The sequence below is a fragment of the Littorina saxatilis genome, linkage group LG8 (assembly GCF_037325665.1).
Source record: "Littorina saxatilis isolate snail1 linkage group LG8, US_GU_Lsax_2.0, whole genome shotgun sequence".
NCBI classification, from domain to species: domain Eukaryota; kingdom Metazoa; phylum Mollusca; class Gastropoda; order Littorinimorpha; family Littorinidae; genus Littorina; species Littorina saxatilis.
Genome location: NC_090252.1, coordinates 70606935 through 70630950, shown reverse-complemented (window position 1 = coordinate 70630950; position 24016 = coordinate 70606935). Strand labels below are relative to the sequence as shown.

The 24016-nt window shown below is 43.6% G+C and overlaps 1 protein-coding gene and 3 long non-coding RNA genes across 7 annotated transcripts in view; 2 read left to right on the top strand and 2 right to left on the bottom strand.

Moving 5' to 3' along the window:
- LOC138974874 (uncharacterized) overlaps positions 1-23313 on the bottom strand; it is a 108571-nt gene extending 85258 nt beyond the window's left edge. Inside the window, exons 1-6 of one of the 3 annotated variants that reach the window (XM_070347603.1) lie at positions 21645-22358; positions 18784-18986; positions 18439-18626; positions 4687-4981; positions 3708-4060; positions 3095-3252 (exon numbers count right to left, since the gene is read on the bottom strand). In XM_070347603.1, the coding sequence (XP_070203704.1) occupies positions 3095-3252; positions 3708-4060; positions 4687-4981; positions 18439-18626; positions 18784-18986; positions 21645-22325 (1878 nt within the window). In that variant the 5' untranslated portion in view covers positions 22326-22358. Of the gene's footprint in view, positions 1-1405; positions 3253-3707; positions 4061-4686; positions 4982-18438; positions 18627-18783; positions 18987-21644 lie in introns of those variants that run through there. The other 2 variants (XM_070347601.1, XM_070347602.1) reach the window with 2 other exon arrangements.
- Positions 7190-9266, top strand: LOC138974891 (uncharacterized). The gene is made up of 3 exons (XR_011458434.1): positions 7190-7375; positions 8516-8700; positions 9132-9266. It is a non-coding gene; the product is annotated as an uncharacterized lncRNA (long non-coding RNA).
- LOC138974893 (uncharacterized) lies at positions 8837-12137 on the bottom strand. Of its 2 annotated transcripts, XR_011458438.1 has the most exons (3): positions 12019-12137; positions 11261-11424; positions 8837-9513 (listed from the first exon to the last, which is right to left on the bottom strand). It is a non-coding gene; the product is annotated as an uncharacterized lncRNA (long non-coding RNA). The 2 variants fall into 2 exon arrangements; XR_011458437.1 differs by lacking the exon at positions 12019-12137 and having other exon boundaries at positions 11261-11664.
- LOC138974888 (uncharacterized) lies at positions 12657-15642 on the top strand. Its single transcript, XR_011458431.1, has 4 exons — positions 12657-12827; positions 13159-13233; positions 13548-13628; positions 14067-15642. It is a non-coding gene; the product is annotated as an uncharacterized lncRNA (long non-coding RNA).
- Positions 23314-24016: the final 703 nt, after the last annotated feature.

The window sequence follows — 24016 nt, the reverse complement described above, 5'->3', positions numbered from 1 at the left end:
TGTGTGTGTGTGTTTGGTTTTTTTGTAATTTTTTTGGGGGAGGGGGGGAGGGGGGAGGGGGGGTCATAATTTATATAGTGGAATCCTCCTTTTAACAAAAAAAGCAAATGCGGGGATATAGCTCAGTTGGTAGTGCGCTGGATTTGTATTCAGTTGGCCGCTGTCAGCGTGAGTTCGATCCCAGGTTCGGCGGAAATTTATTTCACAGAGTCAACTTTGTGTGCAGACTCTCGTCGGTGTCCGAACCTTCCCCCGTGTACACTACATTGGGTGTGCACGTTAAAGATCCCACGATTGACAAAAGAGTCTTTCCTGGCAAAATTGCTTAGGCACAGTTAATAATTGTCTACCCATACCCGTGTCACTTGGAATAATAGGCCGTGAAAGGTAAATATGCGCCGAAATGGCTGCAATCTACTGGCCATATAAAATTTCATCTCACACGGCATCACTGCAGAGCGCCTAGAGCTGTACCCACGGAATATGCGCGATATAAGCGTCATTGATTGATTGATTGATAGATTTTAAGTTCCCAAAACAATGTGAGAAAATCGAGTGGTAGAAAAGTGGAAGCCTTAAAATGGGAGTGAACTTTCAGAGATTATGAATAGAGGATCTGTGAACACAGGGTCTTGAAAGGGTGGACGGTCTAGTCAGGGTGGACGGTCTAGTCAGGGTGGATGGTCTAGTCAGGGTGGATGGTCTAGTCAGGGTGGACGGTCTAGTCAGGGTGGATGGTCTAGTCAGGGTGGATGGTCTAGTCAGGGTGGATGGTCTAGTCAGGGTGGATGGTCAAGTCAGAGTGGATGGTCTAGTCAGGGGGGGGGGTGTCTTAAAAGGAGGTAGTATTTTATCGGGTAGGTTGGTAGGGGAAGGGGGGTGGGGTAAAAAGGGAGCGAGTGTTCTATCTTGCGGGTGTGGGGGGAGGGTAAGGGGAGGTAGTCTTCTACTGTTAGAGAGGGAGGGGGGGGGGAGGGGGTCTTAAAAGGGGTGTTTTACTGTGATGGACTTGACGAAGGCGAGTCATTTGCTTTTTTTGTTCTTTGTTGATGTGTTTTGTTTTAGAATTGTTTTGTGATCTTTTGTTTTGAGGTTGTCTGTTTGTTGTTCATTGACCTGCTGGATAAAATGGCAGTTATCTCCCTTCGGGATGGAGGGAATTTCAAGCTGGTAATTTACTGCATACTTGAAAAGATGTTAACCTTATTATGTAGAACGTTTGTGTTGTCTAAAATTAAACTGAAATGTGTAACGCGGCCACACACACACACACACCATACACACACACACACACCACACACACACATACACGCACACACACACACCATACACCCACACCATACACACACACACACACCCCACACACACACACACACACACACACACAAACTAATAAAGACAGATAGAAGAGCAAAAACATTTTTATTCAAACATGTTGTGAGTGATTTTGTTGTTGTTGACAAATGCCTTTTTTTTTGCATTCTACTTTACAAGCACACAGTAAACATTGTAAACGACAGTCAGACTAAAAAAAGTTCAGAATCACACTCACAACGTTTGCTCATAGATTGACATAATGAATAGTCAGTTATAGCTATTGTTGAAAGAATTGTGTAGCCTACTGCATATCAAAGTTATTCACATGTGTCTTTACGTCTATAGCACACATTTTCCCATGGCACGCACAGTGAAGTATCACTATCACTAATACTTGCTAACTATCTGTGCTCAGTGTTTGTTTATTTCCCTAAAGAGCGAACTAAGTGGACCAATTAAGCAGTCCACGTGACGGTGAACACAGGCCACGTGTCATTTCTCACTGTCAGCAAACAGCACAGCGTAGCAATCCCTCACGCTGAGAGCAATCTAAGTAGAGAAGTGTCTACTTCACAAGCTGTCACGTGACTCTCACTGCTTGTGGTCAGTTACTTCAGGTCACTGGTGTTTCAGTGAACAATCCATCACATCCTTGAAGGCTACAAGTGCTACAGTGAACGCTACAACACAGCGGTAAAGTCACAGGTGTCTAGTGAACGCTACAACACAGCGGTAAAGTCACAGGTGTCTAGTGAACGCTACATCACGGGTGTTTCACTGAGCGATAGCATACACCTTAGCGCTACAGTCACAGGTGTTTCAGGCCATGCCAGTACAGGTGACAGGTGTTATAAGCAACAACAGACCAATAGACCACACCGCAGTAAATGACACAGGTGTTTCAGTGCACAAAAGACCACAGCGGTAACGGTCACAGGTGTTTCAGTAAACAATATACCATTACGGTACTTGTCATTATTGTTTTAACAGGGTGACCAGCGACGAAGGTCACACAAGTGGTACACGTGTCGTGAACATTAAAAAGCCGTGCATCTCAACAAATAAATGCAACAGGGGAAACAGTGTTGAAGGGCAGTCAGCGCGTCAAGATCTGAAAGACGTAAAACACAATCACGATGACGTCAATTCTTGTTTTGCGTCATAGAACGTGACGAAATCTTGCAAGGAAATCTCCAAGTGATAACATTCTGTGAACAATCCGCGATACCAACCAGGAAGTAAAACACATGTGTTTTGGGCGACACTAATGTTGTTGTTGTTGTTGTTGTTGTTGTTGTTGTTGTTGTTGTTGTTGTTGTGTCGTTGTTGTTATGATTTCATAAATCTCCTCCGCTTGTTGGTGGTGGTTGTGGTCGCGTCGCTGGTGGTGTCGGTGGTCGTTGCGGTAGTGGCAGTGGTAGTGGTTGTTGTATTAGGTTGTGGCGTGGGTAGTCGTAGTGGTCGCAGTGGTTGTTGTATGGGATGGTGGGGTGGTGGTGGTGGTGACAGGAGGCGTGCGGACCATGATGAGCTGTGTGGTGCAGCGTGATACTGCATTCAGCCTGTCATTAAGATCAATCCTCTCATCAGTCATCCCTTCATCATCATCACGCTGATCTCTGTCCTGTAACACGGCCACCACGCGCCGCTCCAGGCCTTTCACCCAGCCATACCACGCTACTGTCACTGTGTCCGTTGCCGCCACCGCCACGTCCTGCACAGCTCCCTCCCACCTCGCCTCGTTGTGTCTCCAGTCTTGTACCCCCAACACACTCACCGGTACACCTGCATCCTTCAGTCCCTGCACCACGCCGCTAGCTGGTGACGTCACCCGCCCTGCCTCATCCGTGACGTCATCATGTAAATCGTCGCTTCTGGTCAGGACGAACACATCATGGTAGCTCAGCCGGGAGGGACTGTTGGCGACGATGCTACCTGCAGGGAAAGACCGTTGGAACGGTTAAACATCTAGCCTGATAAATATTGATAGTATGCAAGCAAACATCTGTTACATTTCAAGAAACAACACATCCGTATACTTGTTTTCTGACCCCCCCCCCCCCCCCCCCACACACACACACACACACACGAGCATGCACGCGCACCTGAGTTATAAAATTATCTCAAAGTTTGCAATTTTCAACAAACACAGACAGCAAAACTAAGACGTCATGACGTAATTCTGTATTTTACGTCAATTGAAATGACGTAATTATGGTTGATGTGCTTTTCTTCTGTTTTCCCTGGCAGACTGAGTTTCTCGTGTGTGAGTGTGTGCGGAGGGGGGTGGGATGATAAAACACCTGTAGGGAAACGGGAATGTTTACCCTTCACTCAAACCTCCCACAATCACCATCACCACCACGACCATCATCAGCTACACAACTCACCCACACCCAGACGGCGCAGCACGGCAGCGATATCCTGACCACACTGTGCGCAGTCCAACGGCCACCGACCTGTGTGAGCGTTGCCATGGTGACTCAGCCGTATCACGCTCAGCCCGTCCCCAGGGGCAGGCACGCCGCTGTCGCTGTAGTCGTGGACTACGTCATACCCTTGAATTCCTTGCTGTATTTCACGAAGGACGGCGGGCGCCGAGCGGAGGGGGACAGTGAACACCTGTGTCTGCAGTGCTGGGGGTATGTCGTCGTTATAAACAGTGGCACACCACAGGTACAGGTGTGGTACTCGCTGCGCTAGCTGTGATACCAGCCGTATGTTAGCTGGACCAGGCTCCTCACTGTGACACAGAATGGAGACATGGTGTTTGAGATGTGTGACACAGAATGCAGACATGGTGTTAGAGATGTGACACAGAATGGAGACATGGTGTTAGAGATGTGTGACACAGAATGGAGGCATGGTGTTAGAGATGTGTGACACAGAATGGAGACATGGTGTTAGAGATGTGTGACACAGAATGGAGACATGGTGTTTGAGATGTGTGACACAGAATGAAAACATGGTGTTAGAGATGTGTGACACAGAATGGAGACATGGCGTTAGAGATATGTGACACAGAATGGAGACATGGTGTTAGAGATGTGTGTCACTTTCGCATAACAGACTGTCAGGTGACGATCATTACCAACAGCTGGCAAGTTTAGTAATGACACAATTTGACGTATAACCAACAATGACGTCATTATGATCTTACGAACATTCTCATGGTACAGACATACCACGCAAAAACAGTGGTGTAAGATACACGAATCAGTCGTTTACAACTCTCTCTCTCTCTCTCTCTCTCTCTCTCTCTCTCTCTCTCTCTCTCTCTCTTCCCCTCCCTCCCTTACACACACACACACGCGTGCGCGCGAGCACACACACACACACACACACACACGCACACGTATGAACACCAACCTGCTGTCAAAGAACGCCTCGTCGAGCAAGACGTAGAGGTGGCCGTTCTTCATGCACGCCACGAGGTCGGTGACGGCCTGCTCCACATCTTCCTCCCTGTTGAGGAAATCATATTGGTGGTGCGACATGCTGCCTGGTGTCAGGAAAGGCGTCGGGCCCGCGCTCAGCGACATCTTCAGCTGTTGTGTGATGGATGTGCTGACGGCCCGGGTGGTGTGCATTGTTGACAGGACGTGCACATCGTGCCCCTGTCGCAGCCACCTCTCCCCCTGCAGCACTAGCACCACCGTCTTACCTGTCGGAACACACATTGTTTTTTTTTAGATTATTATGCTGTATAACACTCGGAAAGTAAAGCAATGTAACATGCAGAGACGACTTGCACATTCGGTCCATTCGCTGCCACCTCAACCCCGGCAGTATGAAGCACCATCGTCTTGCCTGTTGGAACACACAAAACATATTTAGGTTAATACGATGCAAACCAATGTGACAACAAGGCAGTGTTACTTGCACAGACGACTTGCACATCGTGGCCCTGGTGTCAGGAAAGATGTAGGCCCACGATCAGCCACCTCCACCCCTGCAGTACCAGACCTGTCATTCGATCTGTTCACACACACAATAATAATAATATATTACAAAGCATTATAAACGCAAGGCTCTGTCACATTACGACCGTCTTATCTGTTCGCACACATAGCAGGGTGTCAGAAAAACTGCAATAATAACAAAAATAGTTACCACTGCCAAGGAAAAAAGATAATTTAGAAAATATATTCATGGAGACAAAATCAACATGTCAAGTTTCAAACTTTTCTCAGAGTCAGCTACATCCATTTCCTTCAGTTGACAATTGTCCTTGGAGTTACACACACAGCGTGCACGAAACAAACCGTTCTCTGATCAAGCTGGAACCTTCTTAGGATGACCATAAAGTAAAACTCGACAAAATAACGTCATCAACATTGCGTCATGCATTCACCAAAGACGTCATTTGAGCAAACTAACTAGAATCGGGGCACTGTAGGGAAATCAGAAACATGGTTTTGTCAGGATCGTTTGCCGCTACAGGGACGACGATAATGATTGTTGTAGTTAATGATGATGGTGCTGATGATGATGATGATGATGATGATGATGATGATGATGATGATGATAATAATAATAATATGGGAGATTTATAGAGCGCTTTACATTCTCAAAGCGCTTTACGATGACAAACATACATAATACATACAAAGCAAAGCAAAAGCATGTGCAGCAGCATTCAGCACACAAGTGAACAACGAAACTCAAACACTACATCAATACAATCTGCAAGCATACTAACACAGGCAAAACATTCAAACATTCAAACACCTGATTCAAAAATGCACCATGTTGAAATAAAATTAATCACAATACTGGGTGAAGAAGTGTGTTTTAAAGGAAAAGTCCAAGGTTTAGGGTCACTTTTGATATGTTGACCCTCTTAATAGCCTTGACCCACAAGTCAGCAGCGAATGTGATAAACGGGTTATCTCCCCTGAAAAGCGAAGCAAGCTTCGAAGATGGCGACGATGGAAAAGAGAAGAACTGTGAGCGAACTGCGAAAGGTGTGTGTGGGTGTGGGTGTGTGATGTGTGTCAGTGTGTGTGTATATGCGCGTGCTGTGTGTGATGTGTGTCAGTGTGTGTGTATGCGCGTGCTGTGTGTGTGTGTGTGGCTGTGCTTGCGTGAGCTTGTGTATGTGTGTGTGTGTGCGTGAGAGAGAGAGAGAGAGAGAGCGATAGTGAGAGTAGGGTATGGTTGTTGGTGAAAGTTGAGTTGGACGCTGGGGTTGGGCGGGTGTGTGTGTCAGAGAGGGTTGTGTGTGTGTGGGGGGGGGGGGGTGGACTGCGTGTGTGTGTTTATTTGTGTGTGTGAGGGTTGTGTGTGTGTGTGTGTGTGGTTGACTGCGTGTGTGGGTTTATTTGTGTGTGTGAGGGTTGTGTGTGTGTGGGGGGGGGGGGGTTTGACTGCGTGTGTGGGTTTATTTGTGTGTGTGAGGGTTGTGTGTGTGTGTGTGTGTGTGTGGGACTGCGTGTGTGTTTATTTGTGTGTGGTGTGTGTGTGCCTTTCGCCTTGTATTGAGGAAATTAAACTGCGTTTGCGTATTATGTGTGTGTTTGCAAGCGTGCGTGTATGTTAGGCATATCTCAGTAGGTGTGTGTATGTGCGCGTACGTGCAATGTGTGTGCGTGCGCGCGTGTGTTTGTGTATGTATGTATGTATGTATGTGTGTGTGTGTGTGTGTGTATGTGTGTGTGTGTGTGTGTGTGTGTGTGTGTGTGTGTGTGTGAGAGAGAGATAAACAAACTATCAAGAACAAAACAAAACTGAACAAACGAAATGTTTTCCCCCCAACTCTGATTATTGCTTGTTTCGGAGACGACTGTGATTTTGACTTTTTGAGTAAGCCTACACGAACACACAAGCTCAATACAGCCGGCAACAAGTTCGCCGGTCGGGACAGTGTGCTACGTCACGAGCCTTGAACAACAAACATGGCCGGCTCAAGCAGTGAGGAAGACAAGTGGAATACGGACCGGTTTTCAGCCAGCCTGAGGTTTTAGCGTGCCCGTTTGAGCCTCTTCGTCGTCAAAATGCTGGCGAGGCCACAAGGAACTGCTTGAAACAGAGCCAGCATAAGCGGCAATACGAAATGGTATGTGATTCTCTTTGTTGTGATGTTGACACACTACTAGACTAGTCCGTAGTCGCTACCTCTTGCATGCTAGATCGACGTCAGGTGTGTTTTTCACAGATCAGTTGATGTGCTTCCACAGATCTGTAAGCATGTAAAGATCATTGATTTATGCTATTATTTCAGGCATCTGGTGTTGTTTATTTTCCTATCTTTAATCAAGGATTTCGTCCTTGAACTGCCCAGTTTAGAATAAATGTTTCCACAGTGATGTTCACACGCGACTATCCTTATTTTCTCTTGGAATTCTGAGTAATTTTTCAGTCACACAACAAAACATGTAGACAGCAAGTTAACATTGCGCAAAGTCTGTTTCTTGCGGACAAAACTGCAATTATCCTGGTATTTTTATTTGCGACAGTAAAACACTACATGACATCGACACTACCAAACAGTGAAACTTTTTTGAAATGGCGGTGGGCTGCTTTCATGTGCTAATACTAATAGTGATCCTGACATTTTTCTTGCGAAACGGTCAAAGGGAAGTAATAAATGAATTTAGTTTTTTAAACGAGCACACGTGATTTCCGATCTCAAACTAGATCTGAAATCATAAGATTTTCTGAGCAGTGGCGAAACGCTGATGGCTAGTGATATCGCAAGCCGTTTTGGAAGCAAATAAGCACTGTCAGACATATATTATGCTGAAACACGATTACAGCAGTTCAAACTTTTTGATCATTGATTTTTAGGAGTACGCAATGTCGGACAGTCACACTACAAAAAGACAATGCGTTAGTGCATAGATCGGTATTCTCAAACGTCACGAACAGACAGTACGTTGCTACTATATTATTTTTTTACTGTATTAACAAAACCTCACAGTTCCATTAAAAATGTGTGGTGTGTGCCGAAAAGCAACCATATGAGATTCAGTCAGTGGGACCCTGAATCTACCTGGGGTTAAATCGAGTTATTGACTCTCATTGCATGAATTTTTAAACTGAATATATACATTACATGTACTACTGTTCGTGTTGTTTTTGTGATCCAGTACAATTTCTGTGTATACCTTAGAATCTCAAAGTAATTTTTGAACGGGGCATACAGATGATTATTGTTGCCATGATCAAAGAGTGATACGTGTATTTTGCTTATCAGGTGTCAGTGCAGAAACTCCAAGAGGGAACGAAATTCAAATATCTGGAAAACCTGGATGAGGAGATAGACAGCCTAACAGCACATCCTCCTATGTTTGCTCGGACATCTACTACCTTCAAACTGCATACTATGGTCTACTATGCGAACACACAGGAATATGGACGACTCAACATTGATCAAAATGGGTAAGTAACACAACACAAACAGATGATTTCCATTATGATAGATTTATTTATCTGAAAGTAAAATTGACAACAGAGTGTACAATTTGTTTTCAAATACAAAAATATCACATTGGGTTAAAAAAAAAACACCATCATATATCATTAAAACTATTCTTTATTTCTAAACACATACATATCAGCATAGTTTATTCATGTAAACATCTTCATTTCGGTTCCCAGTCTATCTGAAATCAAGGTAAGATATATGCCCCAAAAAATAGCGATCACACAGTGCTTCAGCATGAATTTGAAAACCTGCTCTACGTCACATAGACACAGCGTGTCTTATGATTCTATCCATCCTCTCCAAACAAACACGTACACGTTTTCTCTGGTACGAATGTCTTAAAAGCTCAAACTAAGCTGCTGTTTTATTCTGTCTTGCTTTGCAGGAAATACAGGCACGTCGCTTACCCATAACAGGCAGCTGGTGCGCTAGCGAGTGGGGTTTCTCGGCAGAAGCATCAGAGTACCATTACCAACCTGTGCAGTCAAAACAATCAGAATACTTTCCCAAACGGATGAAGAGTGGGGTTCAAACTCCCTGAGCTACAGAAGGCTGAAATATACTTTTACAAATCGTGTGACTGTGTTGAACAGATTCCTGCATGGTTTGAAGATGATACTGGGTTGTCACGTGGTCCGGTACATGGTTCACATTCTGCAACATTTTGTTCCCGACTTTTTCCACTGTCGGTCTACTCCTGCATCAGGTAGTCAGTCCATGAGCCGGTCAGCATAGCCTGTGTCCAGTATTGTCCGTTTGCCTGTTGCCTGAAACATGGTTGTTTGGAAGTAACTAACGATCTCTGCACACATTTTAACATGTGAATAAGAACAGAAAAAGTTTTTCAAAAGTATACATAGTTTAATTTGCATTTACTTCAAGGCCAGACTTTCTTCTCGTTCATTATTTCTTCATAAAGATTCTGAAAATTAACAAAATGTTTCCCCCTATCAAGGCCTCCTAACTTTTTTTTTAAATGCAGGTCGGTTTGTTGTCATCTGTGCATTACTACCTCTTGCCACCCGTGCGGTCATTGCCACCTGGTATCTCAACAATCAAACCGTCTATACAGGCTTAAAGGCACGTCCTTTTTCAAAACAGGATTGCTCACTACACAGATCTGCGAAGACTTTTACAGAAAATAAAATCTCTTGACTTGAACATATACCAGGAATCAACATCCTGACTGGTTTTTGGAGCTGCCGGGATTTTTTTTAGGGAATGTTTTACACGTGTGGCGTTTAAGAAATTAATTCATAAAATTCTACATTCCCAAAGAGAGTACCCATACAGAGTGTTCAGTTCTGGTATTTTTCAAAACGGAAGGATGGCCATATCCCATGTAAAAGCCTGGTAAGATTTGAGATTTTGAACCCAATCGTTTACACGGGAAGGGCTGTCCATTTAAGAGCACGCATCCATGCCTGGATGAGAAATACACTGATAACACAGAAAAAGCACGAGTTTAACCTGCATATTCACAAAACTGGTTCAGAGGCCCGGTAAAGGGAACACATGTTAGTTATTTTAAGAGAACATCACGAAGACCTAATTATTAAATCAAAGCCTTTCTGCACGAATGTACATCTTCTATGAATTATATTCCAAAACGCCACATGTGTAATTCATTCCACACACAAAATCCAGCTCCAAGAAGCAGTGAGGCTGTTGATTATTGGTATGTGTTCAAGTCGACAGATGATTTTTCCTGTGTAAACTGAGCCTTGGCAGATCTGATATAGTGAGCAAAGACCTGCATTTTTTTTAAACGTGTTCAGAGGCCTTGAAATGGTTAAACATTTTGTTTATTTCAAGTAGTCTTTATGAAGAAAAAATTAACAATAAGGAAGGCAAATGGGTTGAAATGCAAATTAGATTCCTTTTGACGAACTTTTTATGTTCTTCTTCACGTGTTACATTATGCGTACGTAGATCGCAAGATATTTTCGAAATAATTCATAGATAAGCCAATCTGCAAACGGACACAAATTCACAATATTTATGAAGCCAATAAATTTGACTCAAGAACAAAGCTTATGTGTTTGAGGTGATGTGCATGGGTATGAATGTTGAATGATTCCGTCAAAGATACCCTCCATGTCGCCTTTATACAGTGGAACCTACCATTAAAACTTCTTGAACATGCAACTCTTGCTGTCTACCATAAAGACCATCAGGTCAACAACATACTCGTGAATGTTTTGTTTTGGTCTATAATTAAAAATTTCAGAAAATACCCTTTTTTATATTTTTTATTCGGAAGCATACTAACTTTATTTGAGACTACTTCGACAGATATAGTTTTGCAGGTTGACGGGAGGTGAGTTACGAAAGAAATTCAATCCATATGTCGCTCAGCACAGAAAGCATAAACGATTAACATGAGTAGAAATGAACTTGTACTTGTTTTCATGATGTATTATTTGGATGGTATAGATCTGTCAAAGACACTTTCTCGTTTTTTTGCAAAGCTAGAATAAGGCACTAATTTTCAAAACAAAACAAAAATCTTACGATGAATGGCACGTTGGTTTTCTCCTGTGGTGATTCTGGACGGAAGGAACAGGACTGGTCAACAGTTGCGTTATGATCACGGAGAACCGGGAAATCTGGAATGGTCACGGTGTCAGTGTCTAGTGACCTGTTCTGACCAGTGGCCGTGAGTGATGATGAAAGGTCTGGAAGTAAAAGAAGAGAGAAAATGAGTGTGAGTATAAATCAATTCGAAAGTATGCTTAACTGATCTATATACAGTACACTGAACATTTAGACACCCTCTGGAAGTCGTCTGGATGTGTATCCATGTTGTAGCAATTAGACTGGTTTTGCGTCTCTAAGTCAATGCAGAAAGATTAATTCCCTGCACAATTCGTAATCTTCTTGTCTCTAGCATGCAGGTGTCTGTTTACCTTACCGGTTGCACATCCACAAAAAGTTTAGATCTGGTAAAAATAGCATTAAACCATGATTCCAGCAAACGCTGCCAATTTCATAAATTGATATCAGGGGATAGTTTGCGACTGAATAGAATAGATAACGTGACACACTCATTGTCTTACGTGTACTCAACCCTGACTACTTTTTACTCTTACTCTTAGCTCAGCTCAGACCGTTCTGTAAGTTGTAACTAACTCTGTAGATCTAGCCTGTGGCGCATCTGTACTCCAGCGAATATCAGCTGGACCCAGACACACTGTTCTGCACCAATTCGTATTCGCTGCGCAGCAAAACAATGTTTACGTATGCATGAAAATAAAAGCATGTACTCTGACCTTCAACGCATTCCTTCTTGTGAGATAATCCGATGTTCGTATGTCGCCTCGGAGTTTCGATGGCTCGTCGTAATGATGCCCTCTCCGTACTTTTATGAAGGGAAGACACTGCAAGGGGTCAAAACATTTGTTTCAGGGATGAAACGCCAACTTTTGTGCTGCAGAAAAATGGCGAAATCTGTGTCCAGAAAGTGCTCGACACTTTGAAATCTGCACGCTTGTGCTGCACACAGCTCTTCCATTTCCACAAGAGACTCAGAGTTTTATGAGGGAAAGTGTGCTATGAAATGCCTGGGGACATTGACGAGTTGTTGCAGTTTGCGGCTGCTCTCCACCGAGGCATTCTTTTCGGGCATACAGTGGTGACTTTTCTGTGTGAAAATCAAGCTGGTACTAGTGGTAGAATCAACACAATAACTTGTGACGTCACAGTGCACCGACGTCACAGTGCACCGAAAACCACGTGACCACTACTTGACCCCAGGCGACTTGTCTTGGTTAGCCCCGCAACACTAAATCTTCAACTACAACAACAACAATTTTTTTTCAATTTTTGGCTCACGTAAGTGTAGCCTATGCGATGATAAACTTTGTCTGTCTGTGCGTGCGTGCGTGCGTGCGTGTGTATGTCTGTGCATAGATATCCCTTGACAGGATCGCCAACTCTGCGCGCGCGCCAACGCTGGCCCTGTTTCGAACTCCCGTCTGCGGCTGCGAGAGGTTTTGACAGTAACTTTACTTCCGGTGCAGTCTTTCAACACATGGAGAAGAAGGAGAATTTCGAAGGGGCGGTGGAGTTTGTGGCTGAGGTATGTGAAAAGCAAACAAACCAATACAAAAAGATCATTGCTGATGATTGAAATGAGTCATGTGAATCAACAATAAAGATTCATTGTGGACGGCACGTCATTATTTTTGTTTTTAACACTTGAAACGCGAGAGCATCTGACACACTGGTAAATCCGAAGCTGTGCACGCAAGCTGATCAGCAGATCGTTTTTCTGCAGAATTCTCGCTCACATCGGCCACTATTTTAGCTCAGCGAACCGACAAATTTGCAGCAGAACAATTTCTGAATGTTAGAAATTCGGCTGTAGATTTATAGATACCCTTTCTATTCCATGGTTGTTGTTTTTTCAGGGGGAAAGTACCGACATCTCAATCGCTGAAAAGATGACAGCATCACCACAAAAGAAACTGCAAGAATTGCCAAAAGTAAGTAAAAATATTGACAGATCTATGTAAAAGACTATGAAAATTTAGAACTGGAACAACAGATATTCAAGAAATAACCGATAAGTGATACATGTATATTATTATTATAACTGAACCATTGATTGATTTGAATGTACATCATGCATGGAAGTTAAAAATGGTGCAGGAACTGAAGTCAGATCAACACATCAAAAAGATTAGTGCAATATATTTGTTTTCTTTCCCCTCCAGCATAATTCTGTTTTGATATATGCTTGATGTCTTCTGTTGTTTTTAAATTCATTGTCACTTCTAAATTGCATGCTTTATTGCAGAACGCTTGTGCATCTATCAAGAATGACAACTGCCTTTCACCGGAGCTCAGAGGGCTTGTCGACCAATTCAGTAATTGAAAAGTAAGTTTTTGAGTAAGGCGGTATAAAAAAAATCAGCTTGCAAAGTCCCAGTACCTGAAAGATCACTTTCATTCATAGTTTTCGAGCAAAAATACTGCTTCGTTGCACAGAGAGGCTACTGTTTACAAATATTTTAGGTACATGCCTGCCACTACAATATTTCATGTGTTTTTTAGGATCATTAATAGCACATGTCATAGTTGTAAGACATGATAAGGATTCATGAAAGTGGTTTGTCAACACGTTCTATAACGACAAATGGAATACAAAATTTAATATGTTCACATCCATTCATGTAAAGTGTAGTTTTGGGTTGTTGTCGTGTGTTGTTGGTTTTGATTGTGTGCATGCATCTACATCTTCAGTTTTACTCTTGGGTTGATTTCTGATATATTTGTGTGTTGTTTTAATTATAATATTTTATTTTCTGTGTTTTAGGTGCAGATCTGGAAGAGAAACTTCTGCTTCTTCATGACTGCCTAGTTCCCTGAGGCAAGGTTGGGAATGCTGCCAAGGAGAAGGCGTGGGCCAGGTACTACTCTGCTTTTTCAACCCAGCATTCAGGCATTACTGAGTTGACAGTATCCCCTGATTGCCTTGAACATGTTTATACTGTTGGTGTCTTAAAGGCCTATGAAGAAAAACTAGGGAACCAGTAAGTGCATTAGAAATCAAAGAGGATGAAGAGTACAATGCAAAGTATGTTGGAGTATGTGTTGCCAAAAAGCTAAAACAGAGAGTTTGGTGTCTCCAAAAGAGTGCGTACAGAGATGAGAAATTGCAGTGTTTGGAAGCCCTGACTTGCGCACCTGAATTCTACAGTGAAGAGAGTGAAACCACCCCTGACATGACAAGCATGCTGAACAAGGGCAAACTGACCTTTGTCAAGCCCAATGTATTGCAGATGTGTCTGTCCATGCAACACAAAGCAGAAATCTTAAACAGAATGAGGCAAAGCGTTGATGATATCAAATAACCAAAGGGAAGTAATTGCTCTTTATTCATACGACATGACTGTGTAATAGAGTAAGCGAGAGTTGTACAAAACCTTTTCTCCTGGCACCTGAGAGAATAACAAGCATTGAAATATACAAGCGACTTTCATCCTCTCGTGCCAGGAGAAAAGGTTCCGTACAACTCTCGCTTAATCTATTACACATGTCGTATGCATAAAGAGCGATTACTTCCCTTTGGTGATTTGATGTCCATGGAACATATTTTCTGTGAAACCTGTGCATCAACACACAGGCAAAAGCAGATGACTTTATTGAACCATGCAGGAACAGTGATGCTGTTCCGGTGTGTTTTTATGACACTTTGTATTCATTTGATCTTTCACAAGCTGTTCAAGAAGACACTTTGCAAAATGTTCTGTTTTTTTTTTAAATAAGACTCCACCACAAACTGAAGACAATGATGGACAAAATGAAATGTACATGGAAAGAAAAGACTGAGGAAAAAGCTGAAAACATACAATGTTGGACAAAATGAAATGCACATGGAAAGAAAGGAGTTTGAGGAAAAAGCTGAAAACATACAATGTTGAGAACAATCAGGAAGGATCTCTGTAGTGTGTTGTGTATGATCTTTCTTCATGCAGTACAAACTATCCTATCTGATCAAGTGCATGTACATTGAATTTGAACTTCTTGATTGTTGTCTTAGGTGTCGATTTTTGGTGTTAAAATCTTCTGTCGTTAAAATGTACTTCTCTTCCTATTTCAGTATTTGGTTCAGTATTGTATCACATGGCTTGTTCAGTGCCTGTTCTGTATTTTCATGAGTCCATGTAAATTTAAGTCTGCAACATGAAAATTTGAAACATATTCATTTTGCTATGGTTCAAACCTAATTCCTTTGTGTACTTGTTCAAGATATAATTTTGACAGCGAGATATTTTGCAAACAGTTTTCATTTCAAAATCAATTGTCAGCCACTTGATAAATGTCTTGCATCGATGCGTCTGATTGTTTTTATGTTGACCACTATGTACACTGGAATTCGCTTTGCTTTCCTAATAGAACATGTTCAGTCGCATACCAGCAACACTTTGTTATAACCTTGAATGGTTGAAAACGACGTTAAACACCAAATAAAGAAAGAAAGAAAGCAACACTTTGTTAACGTTTGAATGGAATTGGAAGTTGTATGAACTCAAATAGAGCATATGTATCTTTGGTCACAGTGACACACACACACACCATACAGTGACAATTAATGCAGGGCCGGACTAGGGCTACCAGGGGGGGGGGGGGGGGGGGTGGGGGTTGCGCAACCCCCCCCCCCCCCCCCCTAAACATGTACCTCACTTATTTAAAAAAAATGTATTATTGTTTATTTTATGCCGTTTCATGCAAGGAGCGACCATTTTCCTATCTCAGAATATGACCTACCCTTCAGCTTAAGGGGGCGTCGCCCCCTGACCCCCACAAGGAGGAACATCCCCCTGGACCACCATTGGCAACCCCCCCGCCCCCCCCCCCCCCTCCTCTTTGCTTAGTCCGGCCCTGTAATGTACCAACATTCACTATCTCACTCAGTCTCAATTCACACAATTTGACACAAGAAAGATTCCTATTTATACACATGCATATATTTAATCAATGAAGTAGATACATTCTCAAACAAAGTTTCAACATGTTGCACCCAAATTAAAGCATAAATTCTTGTGACATTTAATTTAATTAATTAACGGGAATTAATCAATGCTTTAATTTGGGAGTTTGAAATTTGTCGCAATAATTTCTTGGTCAAGTTTATTTACATTCTCTGCTAAAGAGCTTTACAGTCAAATCCAAATTTCCACACCTAACCTATAAAACACAACATTCCAAATGAAAAAAAAAAATCATTCTCTTGGCTCAGAATTGGTGTTGAATAATTGTAACACAAAGCGATTTACTGAAAATGTTACTTGTCACTCACTTCAACACTGTCGCCAAGCCAGTCTAAACTGCAGCATGCTGCTTCGGGGGGGGGGGGGGGGGGGGGGACTTTTTTCCTTTACACTTTAAATCCAAACACCATCAGCTGCGTAGAAAAATCACTGAAAATGCTGAGTCAAAGTCAAACTTTAACCAAGCTGGCCTCCAGGCTCCAGCACAACAAACCTTAACCACCTGGTTCACCTCGTTCTTCGCGAGGCACCACGACTCGGGAAGCTGCTGTACATCACGACACAGTTCTTCAAAGTTGTAGTTGCAACAACCTCTGGCAATTCTGGTGCGGGACGGTATGTCTGAAAAAAAGCAGAACAATAAACCCTTAGTAAAACTAAATTTCTAGAGAAATAAGTCTAACTGTCCATACAAATAGCTGGATGATAGCTAATTAATGGCAGTTGATAGACGTTTGAAGTTGAACGATTTGGTGGAGAATAGGTCGACAAGCTCTCTGAGCTCCGGTGAAACTGAAAGGCAGTTGAAAGGCAGAAAGAACAAGCGTTCTGCAATAAAGCATGCAATTTAGAAGTGACAATGAATTTAAAAACAACAGAAGACATCAAGCATATATATCAAAACAGAATTATGCTAGAGGGGAGAGAAAACAAATATATTGCACTGATCTTTTTGATGTGTTGATCTGACTTCAGTTCCTGCACCATTTTTAACTTCCATGCATGATGTAGTATTCAAATCAATCAATGGTTCAGTTATAATATATCACTTATCGGTTATTTCTTGAATATCTGTTGTTCCAGTTCTAAATTTTCATAGTCTTTTACATAGATCTGTCAATATTTTTACTTACTTTTGGCAATTCTTGCAGTTTCTTTTGTGGTGATGCTGTCATCTTTTCAGCGATTGAGATGTCGGTACTTTCCCCCTGAAAAAACAACAACCATGGAATAGAAAGGGTATCTATAAATCTACAGCCGAATTTCTAACATTCAGAAATTGTTCTGTTGCAAATTTGTCGGTTCGCTGAGCTAAAATAGTGGCCGATGTGAGCGAGATATCTGCAGAAAAACGATCTGCTGATCAGCTTGCGTGCACAGCTTCGGATTTACCAGTGTGTCAGATGCTCTCGCGTTTCAAGTGTTAAAAACAAAAATAATGACGTGCCGTCCACAATGAATCTTTATTGTTGATTCACATGACTCATTTCAATCATCAGCAATGATCTTTTTGTATTGGTTTGTTTGCTTTTCACATACCTCAGCCACAAACTCCACCTCCCCTTCGAAATTCTCCTTCTTCTCCATGTGTTGAAAGACTGCACCGGAAGTAAAGTTACTGTCAAAATCGTCTTTTCCGCTTTCCGCTACTTGCTGAGCGCGCGCAACGAGTTGGCGATCCTGTCAATACACATCTATGGTCTGTGGTAGAAACTTTAACATTTCCGAGTCTATGGATTACGTCAGTCTCGGTCAAAAGTGTTCGACGTGTGTGATAGAAACTATTTGAAGACGTCACATTATGACGTAAGAGGGTTAGACGTCACGCAAAGGAATTACTGAAAGTCTCGGTCATTGTTATTGTGAGCGGGCCGAGACTTCTTGGCAGATCCAGGGTCTCGCTTTCTTGCATAGTTTCACCTATGCTTACTGTGTGTGTGTGTGTGTGTGTGTGTGTGTGTGTGTGTGTGTGTGTGTGTGTGTGTGTGTGTGTATGTGTGACGGAGTGATTGAGTTTGTGTTACTGTTTGTCGATTTCTTACGTGAGCCTTGAAGGCTTCGCCTCTTGTTAAAATATTTTTCCGGAGATGTTTGTAACATTTGGCATTCGATTTTCAAGTTTTTGGGCATATTTAAAAACCTTGGACTTTTCCTTTAAAGAAAAACTATCAAGAGAAGCTGTAAGCTTGTCACCTGTTCCTGGCGCTCCCGTAATGCAGACCCGTGGCGGGTCTCGGTTCATTAGGCCCAGCTGTTGCAGGGTCAGAACCAGAAGTGCCAGCCTTCGCCCCAGTTCCGCCACCGCCTGTCCTGCAGTCCGCACCTCCACACGTACGTTGTTGAAGCAGGGGACAGACACCGTAGTAGCCTGTCCAACGAACCTGTAATCCAAGACAAACAAATACAAAAAGAACACACACAAAACAATCAAGATAAAACCAACGATAACATAAGGCTTAAAACTCAAATAACAACAAAAAAACATAACATTGTTCCAGCACTGTGACATAACTGACATGATGTTGTCACTTGTCTCACCTGGCCACGATGTCCAGGTAAAGTTGATCAGTGAGCCGAGTGTCCACCGCACAGGCCATCCTGTGTTGCCACCAGGTGCTCAGCTGTGATAACACGGCGGGTGTCACGTGCCAGTACGATGCAGGCTGGGACAGTTGGTCTGAGCAACAGCACAGCTGCACGGCCTGTGTCGTATTGGCTGCACCCAGGCTCTGACACACCGCCTGCAATGTAGAAATGCTTCTGGTAAAAATGCGTGACACATTTTACACATCACGTCTCCACGATACGTTTTTTTTTTAAACGACAACCACCCGAGCACGAATTAAAAACTATTCAAATAGGTCATCACTTTGTAAAATATAATTCTCTCTCTCTTTCTCTCTCTTTCTCTCTTTCTCTCTCACTTTCTCTCTCTCTCTCTCTTTCTCTCTCTCTCTCTCTCTCTCTCTCTCTCTCTCTCTCTCTCCGATTCCCTGTCTGTCTGTCTCTGCCCCCCCTCTCTCTCTCTTGTTGATCATTCAATTATATTGAAGAAATTACAGTTGTATGTCTGAAACAGTTCAGTGTGTAACTTCTTTGCTTCCTATTTACATGACATCTCAATATTAACAGCTATTGTATTTTCAGCGTAGCAATTATAGGGTCCGATATTTAGACTCGAACAAGTATACTGTTCAAAAAAAGAAACGCATAGCTTGTAATATTTGGTTAATTTAGTTATATGGCTACAAGGATATCCACCAAACTGCAGAAAATGTTTATCTGGTCGTCGACCTTTCGTCCATTGCCACAAGTGAGCTCTGCACGTGACGCATGCGTTATCAGTGGCTACAATGTCAAAATTGCTCATTTGGCATGACCACTCGTCATGCTTCAGTGTAATCTCGTGAAACTCGGGGAATATTGAGCTCTCACCATGTCTTCCAAAACCCATAAAAGCGGATTGTTCGCCACAAAGAAATCAGACGACAATTCAGCGACGAAAGATGGCCCGATTGAGCAGAGAAGACCGCCAAATTGCATTGGGTCGTTTACAAGCAGGCCAAAGTCAAAGTGCAATCGCCAGGCACTTCCACGTGTCCCAGAGCACCATCAGTAGACTGTGGGTCAGGTTTCAAGCCACTGGCTCCGTTGCTGACTTGCCACGAGCGGGAAGACCAAGGGCGACAACTGCTGCTCACGACCGCTTCATACGGCTCCGCCACCTCCGGAATCGTTTCCTGTCGGCCTCATCTTCTGTCCAGGCTCTCCCCGGGCCACACCGATTATCGGACCAGACCGTGCGGAACCGCCTGCATGAAGCTGGTTTGAGAGCTCGCAGACCTCACAGAGGAGCTGTCCTCACCCGCCGCCATCGCCAGAACCGAGTGCAGTGGGGCAACCAGCACCTTCGCTGGACCGTCCGGAATCACTGGAGACACGTGTGGTTCAGCGACGAGTCCTACTTCCTGCTCCAGCGACATGATGGTCGGAGGAGGGTCTACCGGAGAGTAAACGAACGTTACGCGCCCAACTGTGTGGATGAGGCACCCGTTCATGGTGGTGGAGGCGTCATGGTGTGGGGGGCGATCAATACCGCTGGAAGGAGCACCCTGGTGCACGTCCAAGGGCGCATAACTGCCCAGCGATACGTGGAGGAAATTCTGCGCCCACACGCCCTTCCTCTTCTGGCTGACCAGGATGCCATATTCCAGCAGGACAACGCTCGCCCGCACACAGCACGACTCACCACCCAGTTCCTCACCGACCACCATGTCCTGGTGCTTCCCTGGCCATCCATGTCGCCAGACATGAACCCGATAGAACACCTCTGGGATGAATTGGACAGACGTGTGCGCAGGCGAGAAGAAATCACCGCGATCTATTGCAGGCACTTCAGGAGGAGTGGGACACCATCCCACAGCAAGATATCCGGCATCTGATCCAGTCCATGCCCAGAAGGTGCCGGGCAGTTGTTGCTGCTCAAGGCAGTCACACCCCCTACTGACTTGACAGCCTCGGCACCCAATCGTATTGATTGACTGATTGATTTGAAGATGCAAATGAACTGTGTGTGCATTCAACTGTGTCCATACCAAATTTCAAACAAATAATCTAAATATTGGATTTTCTGTTAATTTTTTCCAAAAATAAAACAAATTTGGCAAGTAACAACTATGCGTTTCTTTTTTTGAACAGTATATAATGCCGACGAGTCGAAGACGAGTCGCATTATTTTGTTCGAGTCTAAATATCGGACCCTATTGCATCATATCCTTGTTTGGTTTCCTTTCAGTTGATAATGCAAAACAAGAAGGGTCTCCATGATTTAGGCAGATTTATTTATTATGTTAACAAACGCCGTGATTTACTTCCTGAGGTGTAACAGAATGATTTATATTGCTTCATGTCTCTCTGTTTTGTTGATGTGGTTGAGTGCATTGCGTAGCTGCTGGTTTTAAAACAACTATGTCCTTTGATGTATGTTGTAGTTGACATTTGCTAAGGCACCAGCCATCCCCTGTACATACCCTTCATGTACATGTATGTATTGTGCGTGTGTGTGTTTGTGTGTGTGTGTGTGTGTTTGTGTGTGTGTGTGTGTGTGTGAGTGTGTGTTTGTGAGAGAAGGAGAGAAAGTCAGCGCGTGTGTGTGTGTGTATGTGTGAGAGAGAGAGAGAGAGAGAGAGAGGGAGAGAGAGAGAGAGAGAGAGAGAGAGAGAGAGAGAGAGAGAGAGAGAGAGAGAGAGAGAGAGAGAGAGAGAGAGAGAGAGAGAGAGAGAGAGGCTGTCATGTTTAATATATGTACCGGTTGTAACGGGTCAGTTGGCCTAAACAATACACTTTCTGAGTTCTGAGTTCTCTCTCTCTCTCTCTCTCTCTCTCTTTGTCTCTCTCACCTGTTGTAACTTGGAATTGTTATCATCATCCAGAATCCGCTGTAGCTGAGCTTGGCTGACGTAAGGTAGGAAGAGAGTCTTCCTCACAGTCAGGCCGGGAGCAGTGTCACTGACCATATGTCTGGCGTGCACCTCACACTTGTCCAGCTGCTTGACCGCCTTGCCAATAACCTTGACCACCTCGGTGTCCGCTCTGCTTGCCTCAGTCTTACCGACAGATTTGATTTCTCCGATCAGGATGCCATACTGTCGGTGAATCACCAGGATGTCAAAGTCTCCCTGCTTCCCGTGATGCCGAAGCTCCTTTGGTAAGTTTGCCGGCTTTGGGAGCTTGCCTGTGTGTTTGGCGTAGAACGGCTTGTTGAGGTAGTCCTTAAAGTTCAGCTCAGACACCACGAACATGACCTCATTTCCAAAATCTCCGAGTTGCTGCAAGTTATGCAGCACATGCTGCTGTGAAAAGTCTGCCTGAATGTTGCCCTGCTGCTGCTGAAGCTGCTCACTAGAGGGCAGCACAAGCACTTCCTGATCAGTACCGGGTACTGTGTCCGTGTTATAAGGCACCCGGCTAAACTGAACCGGGGGAACAATGTAGGTGCAGGTGAGAGCGTCAGGGTACAGCTGTCTCACAATGTCCACTAAGTTGTCAAGGGTGTCCTCACCACTGTTGGGGCTCGCCATGATGCGGGATAAAAATAACTCTTCTAGGAACCTGTAAAACACAGAAATACGAGACTGACCAAGAAACCGAACTAGAGAAATTGGACATACATCATTGTGTACTAGCAGCCTGATAAAAATCGACAGCGTTCAAACCACTATTCAACTGATATTACTTTCTCTACACCTGTCCATATCTGACTGCTGTTTGATTTACATCCGGGTTTAAATAAAAAGCCTTGACCTTTGGTATGACATTAGAATGACGTCATAATTGTGTTGTTTGAATCTGATAAAGACGCAGATCACCATACACGTGACATTCACAATGATCGCGGATAAACAACTCTGACATTTGACCAGACGATGCAGATTATTGAAACAGTGACTTAGCATGAGAAAGATAATCTCCAGGATCAACACAATGTTTCTAACTGTTTGACTGTTTTCATCATACCGTTTTCCCTGTGTACATAAGTAACAACTAGATAGTATTCATCATGTGTACATAAGTAACAACTAGATAGTATTCATCATGTGTACATAAAGTAACAACTAGATAGTATTCATCATGTGTAACATGACATGCTTTTCTGACCAAATCTGACATCATAATGATATCATTTCACTTCACGTGGACTAAAACCCAAAGGGTTCCTGTTTGATTGAAATGTCCCACGTACAATTTCAAAGTTTCCGACTGAGTGAAATGAGACGACGAGACGCTGACGACTTGGACAAGAAGGCGCTAGGCAGAGCTACAACGTCGTGACGCTGACCACGTGACAAGAAGACGCCAGGCAGAGCTACAACGTCGTGACGCTGACCACGTGACAAGAAGGCGCTAGGCAGAGCTACAACGTCGTGACGCTGACCACGTGACAAGAAGGCGCCAGGCAGAGCTACAACGTCTGTAAGCGCTGCACGCAGGATGCTTTCCCTGTTTCTAAGCTATGGAACGTCAAAACTGACATTCTACCCGGTAAAATCATCCGCTAGAAAACAACATCTACCTCGTGATTTGCTAGACGTAGACAGACGGAACAACAGACAGTCAGACACGCACATACATTCGTCTGTCTGACCCATACCGGAGAGAGAGAGAGAGAGAGAGAGAGAGAGAGATAGAGAGATAGAGAGATAGAGAGAGAGAGGGAGAGAGAGAGAGACAGAGAGACAGAGACAGAGAGACAGAGAGAGAGAGACAGAGAGAGAGAGACAAAGAGAGAGAGAGAGACAGAGTGAGACAAGAGAAGAAAGAGAGAGAGAGAGAGAGAGAGAGAGAGACAGACAGACAGACAGAGAGACAGAGACAGAGAGAGAGACTGAGAGAGAGAGAGAGACAGAGAGAGAGAGAGAGAGAGACAGAGAGAGAGAGAGAGACAGAGACAGAGAGATAGAGACAACGACAGAGACAGACCAACAGACAAAGAGAGTGAGAGAAGGGTAGGGGAAGGTAGGGAGAGGGGGCTCAGCCTCTGTGTTAGGCTTCAGTAACAGTTCTTATTCCCCCCTCTGCTTCTTTACCTCTGTAAACTTGTAGGGGTAGTTATTTTTCGATAATCACCCAGCAACCAAACAAATAACGACCCAGCAACAGCCTGAATCCTCGTTAGCTCATGGGGTTTTAGTCAAGTGTTATCGGAACTACTTTCGAGCGATTGAAAAGTTCAAGTGACAGTGTGAATGAAGCAGCGGATGTGATTACTGAC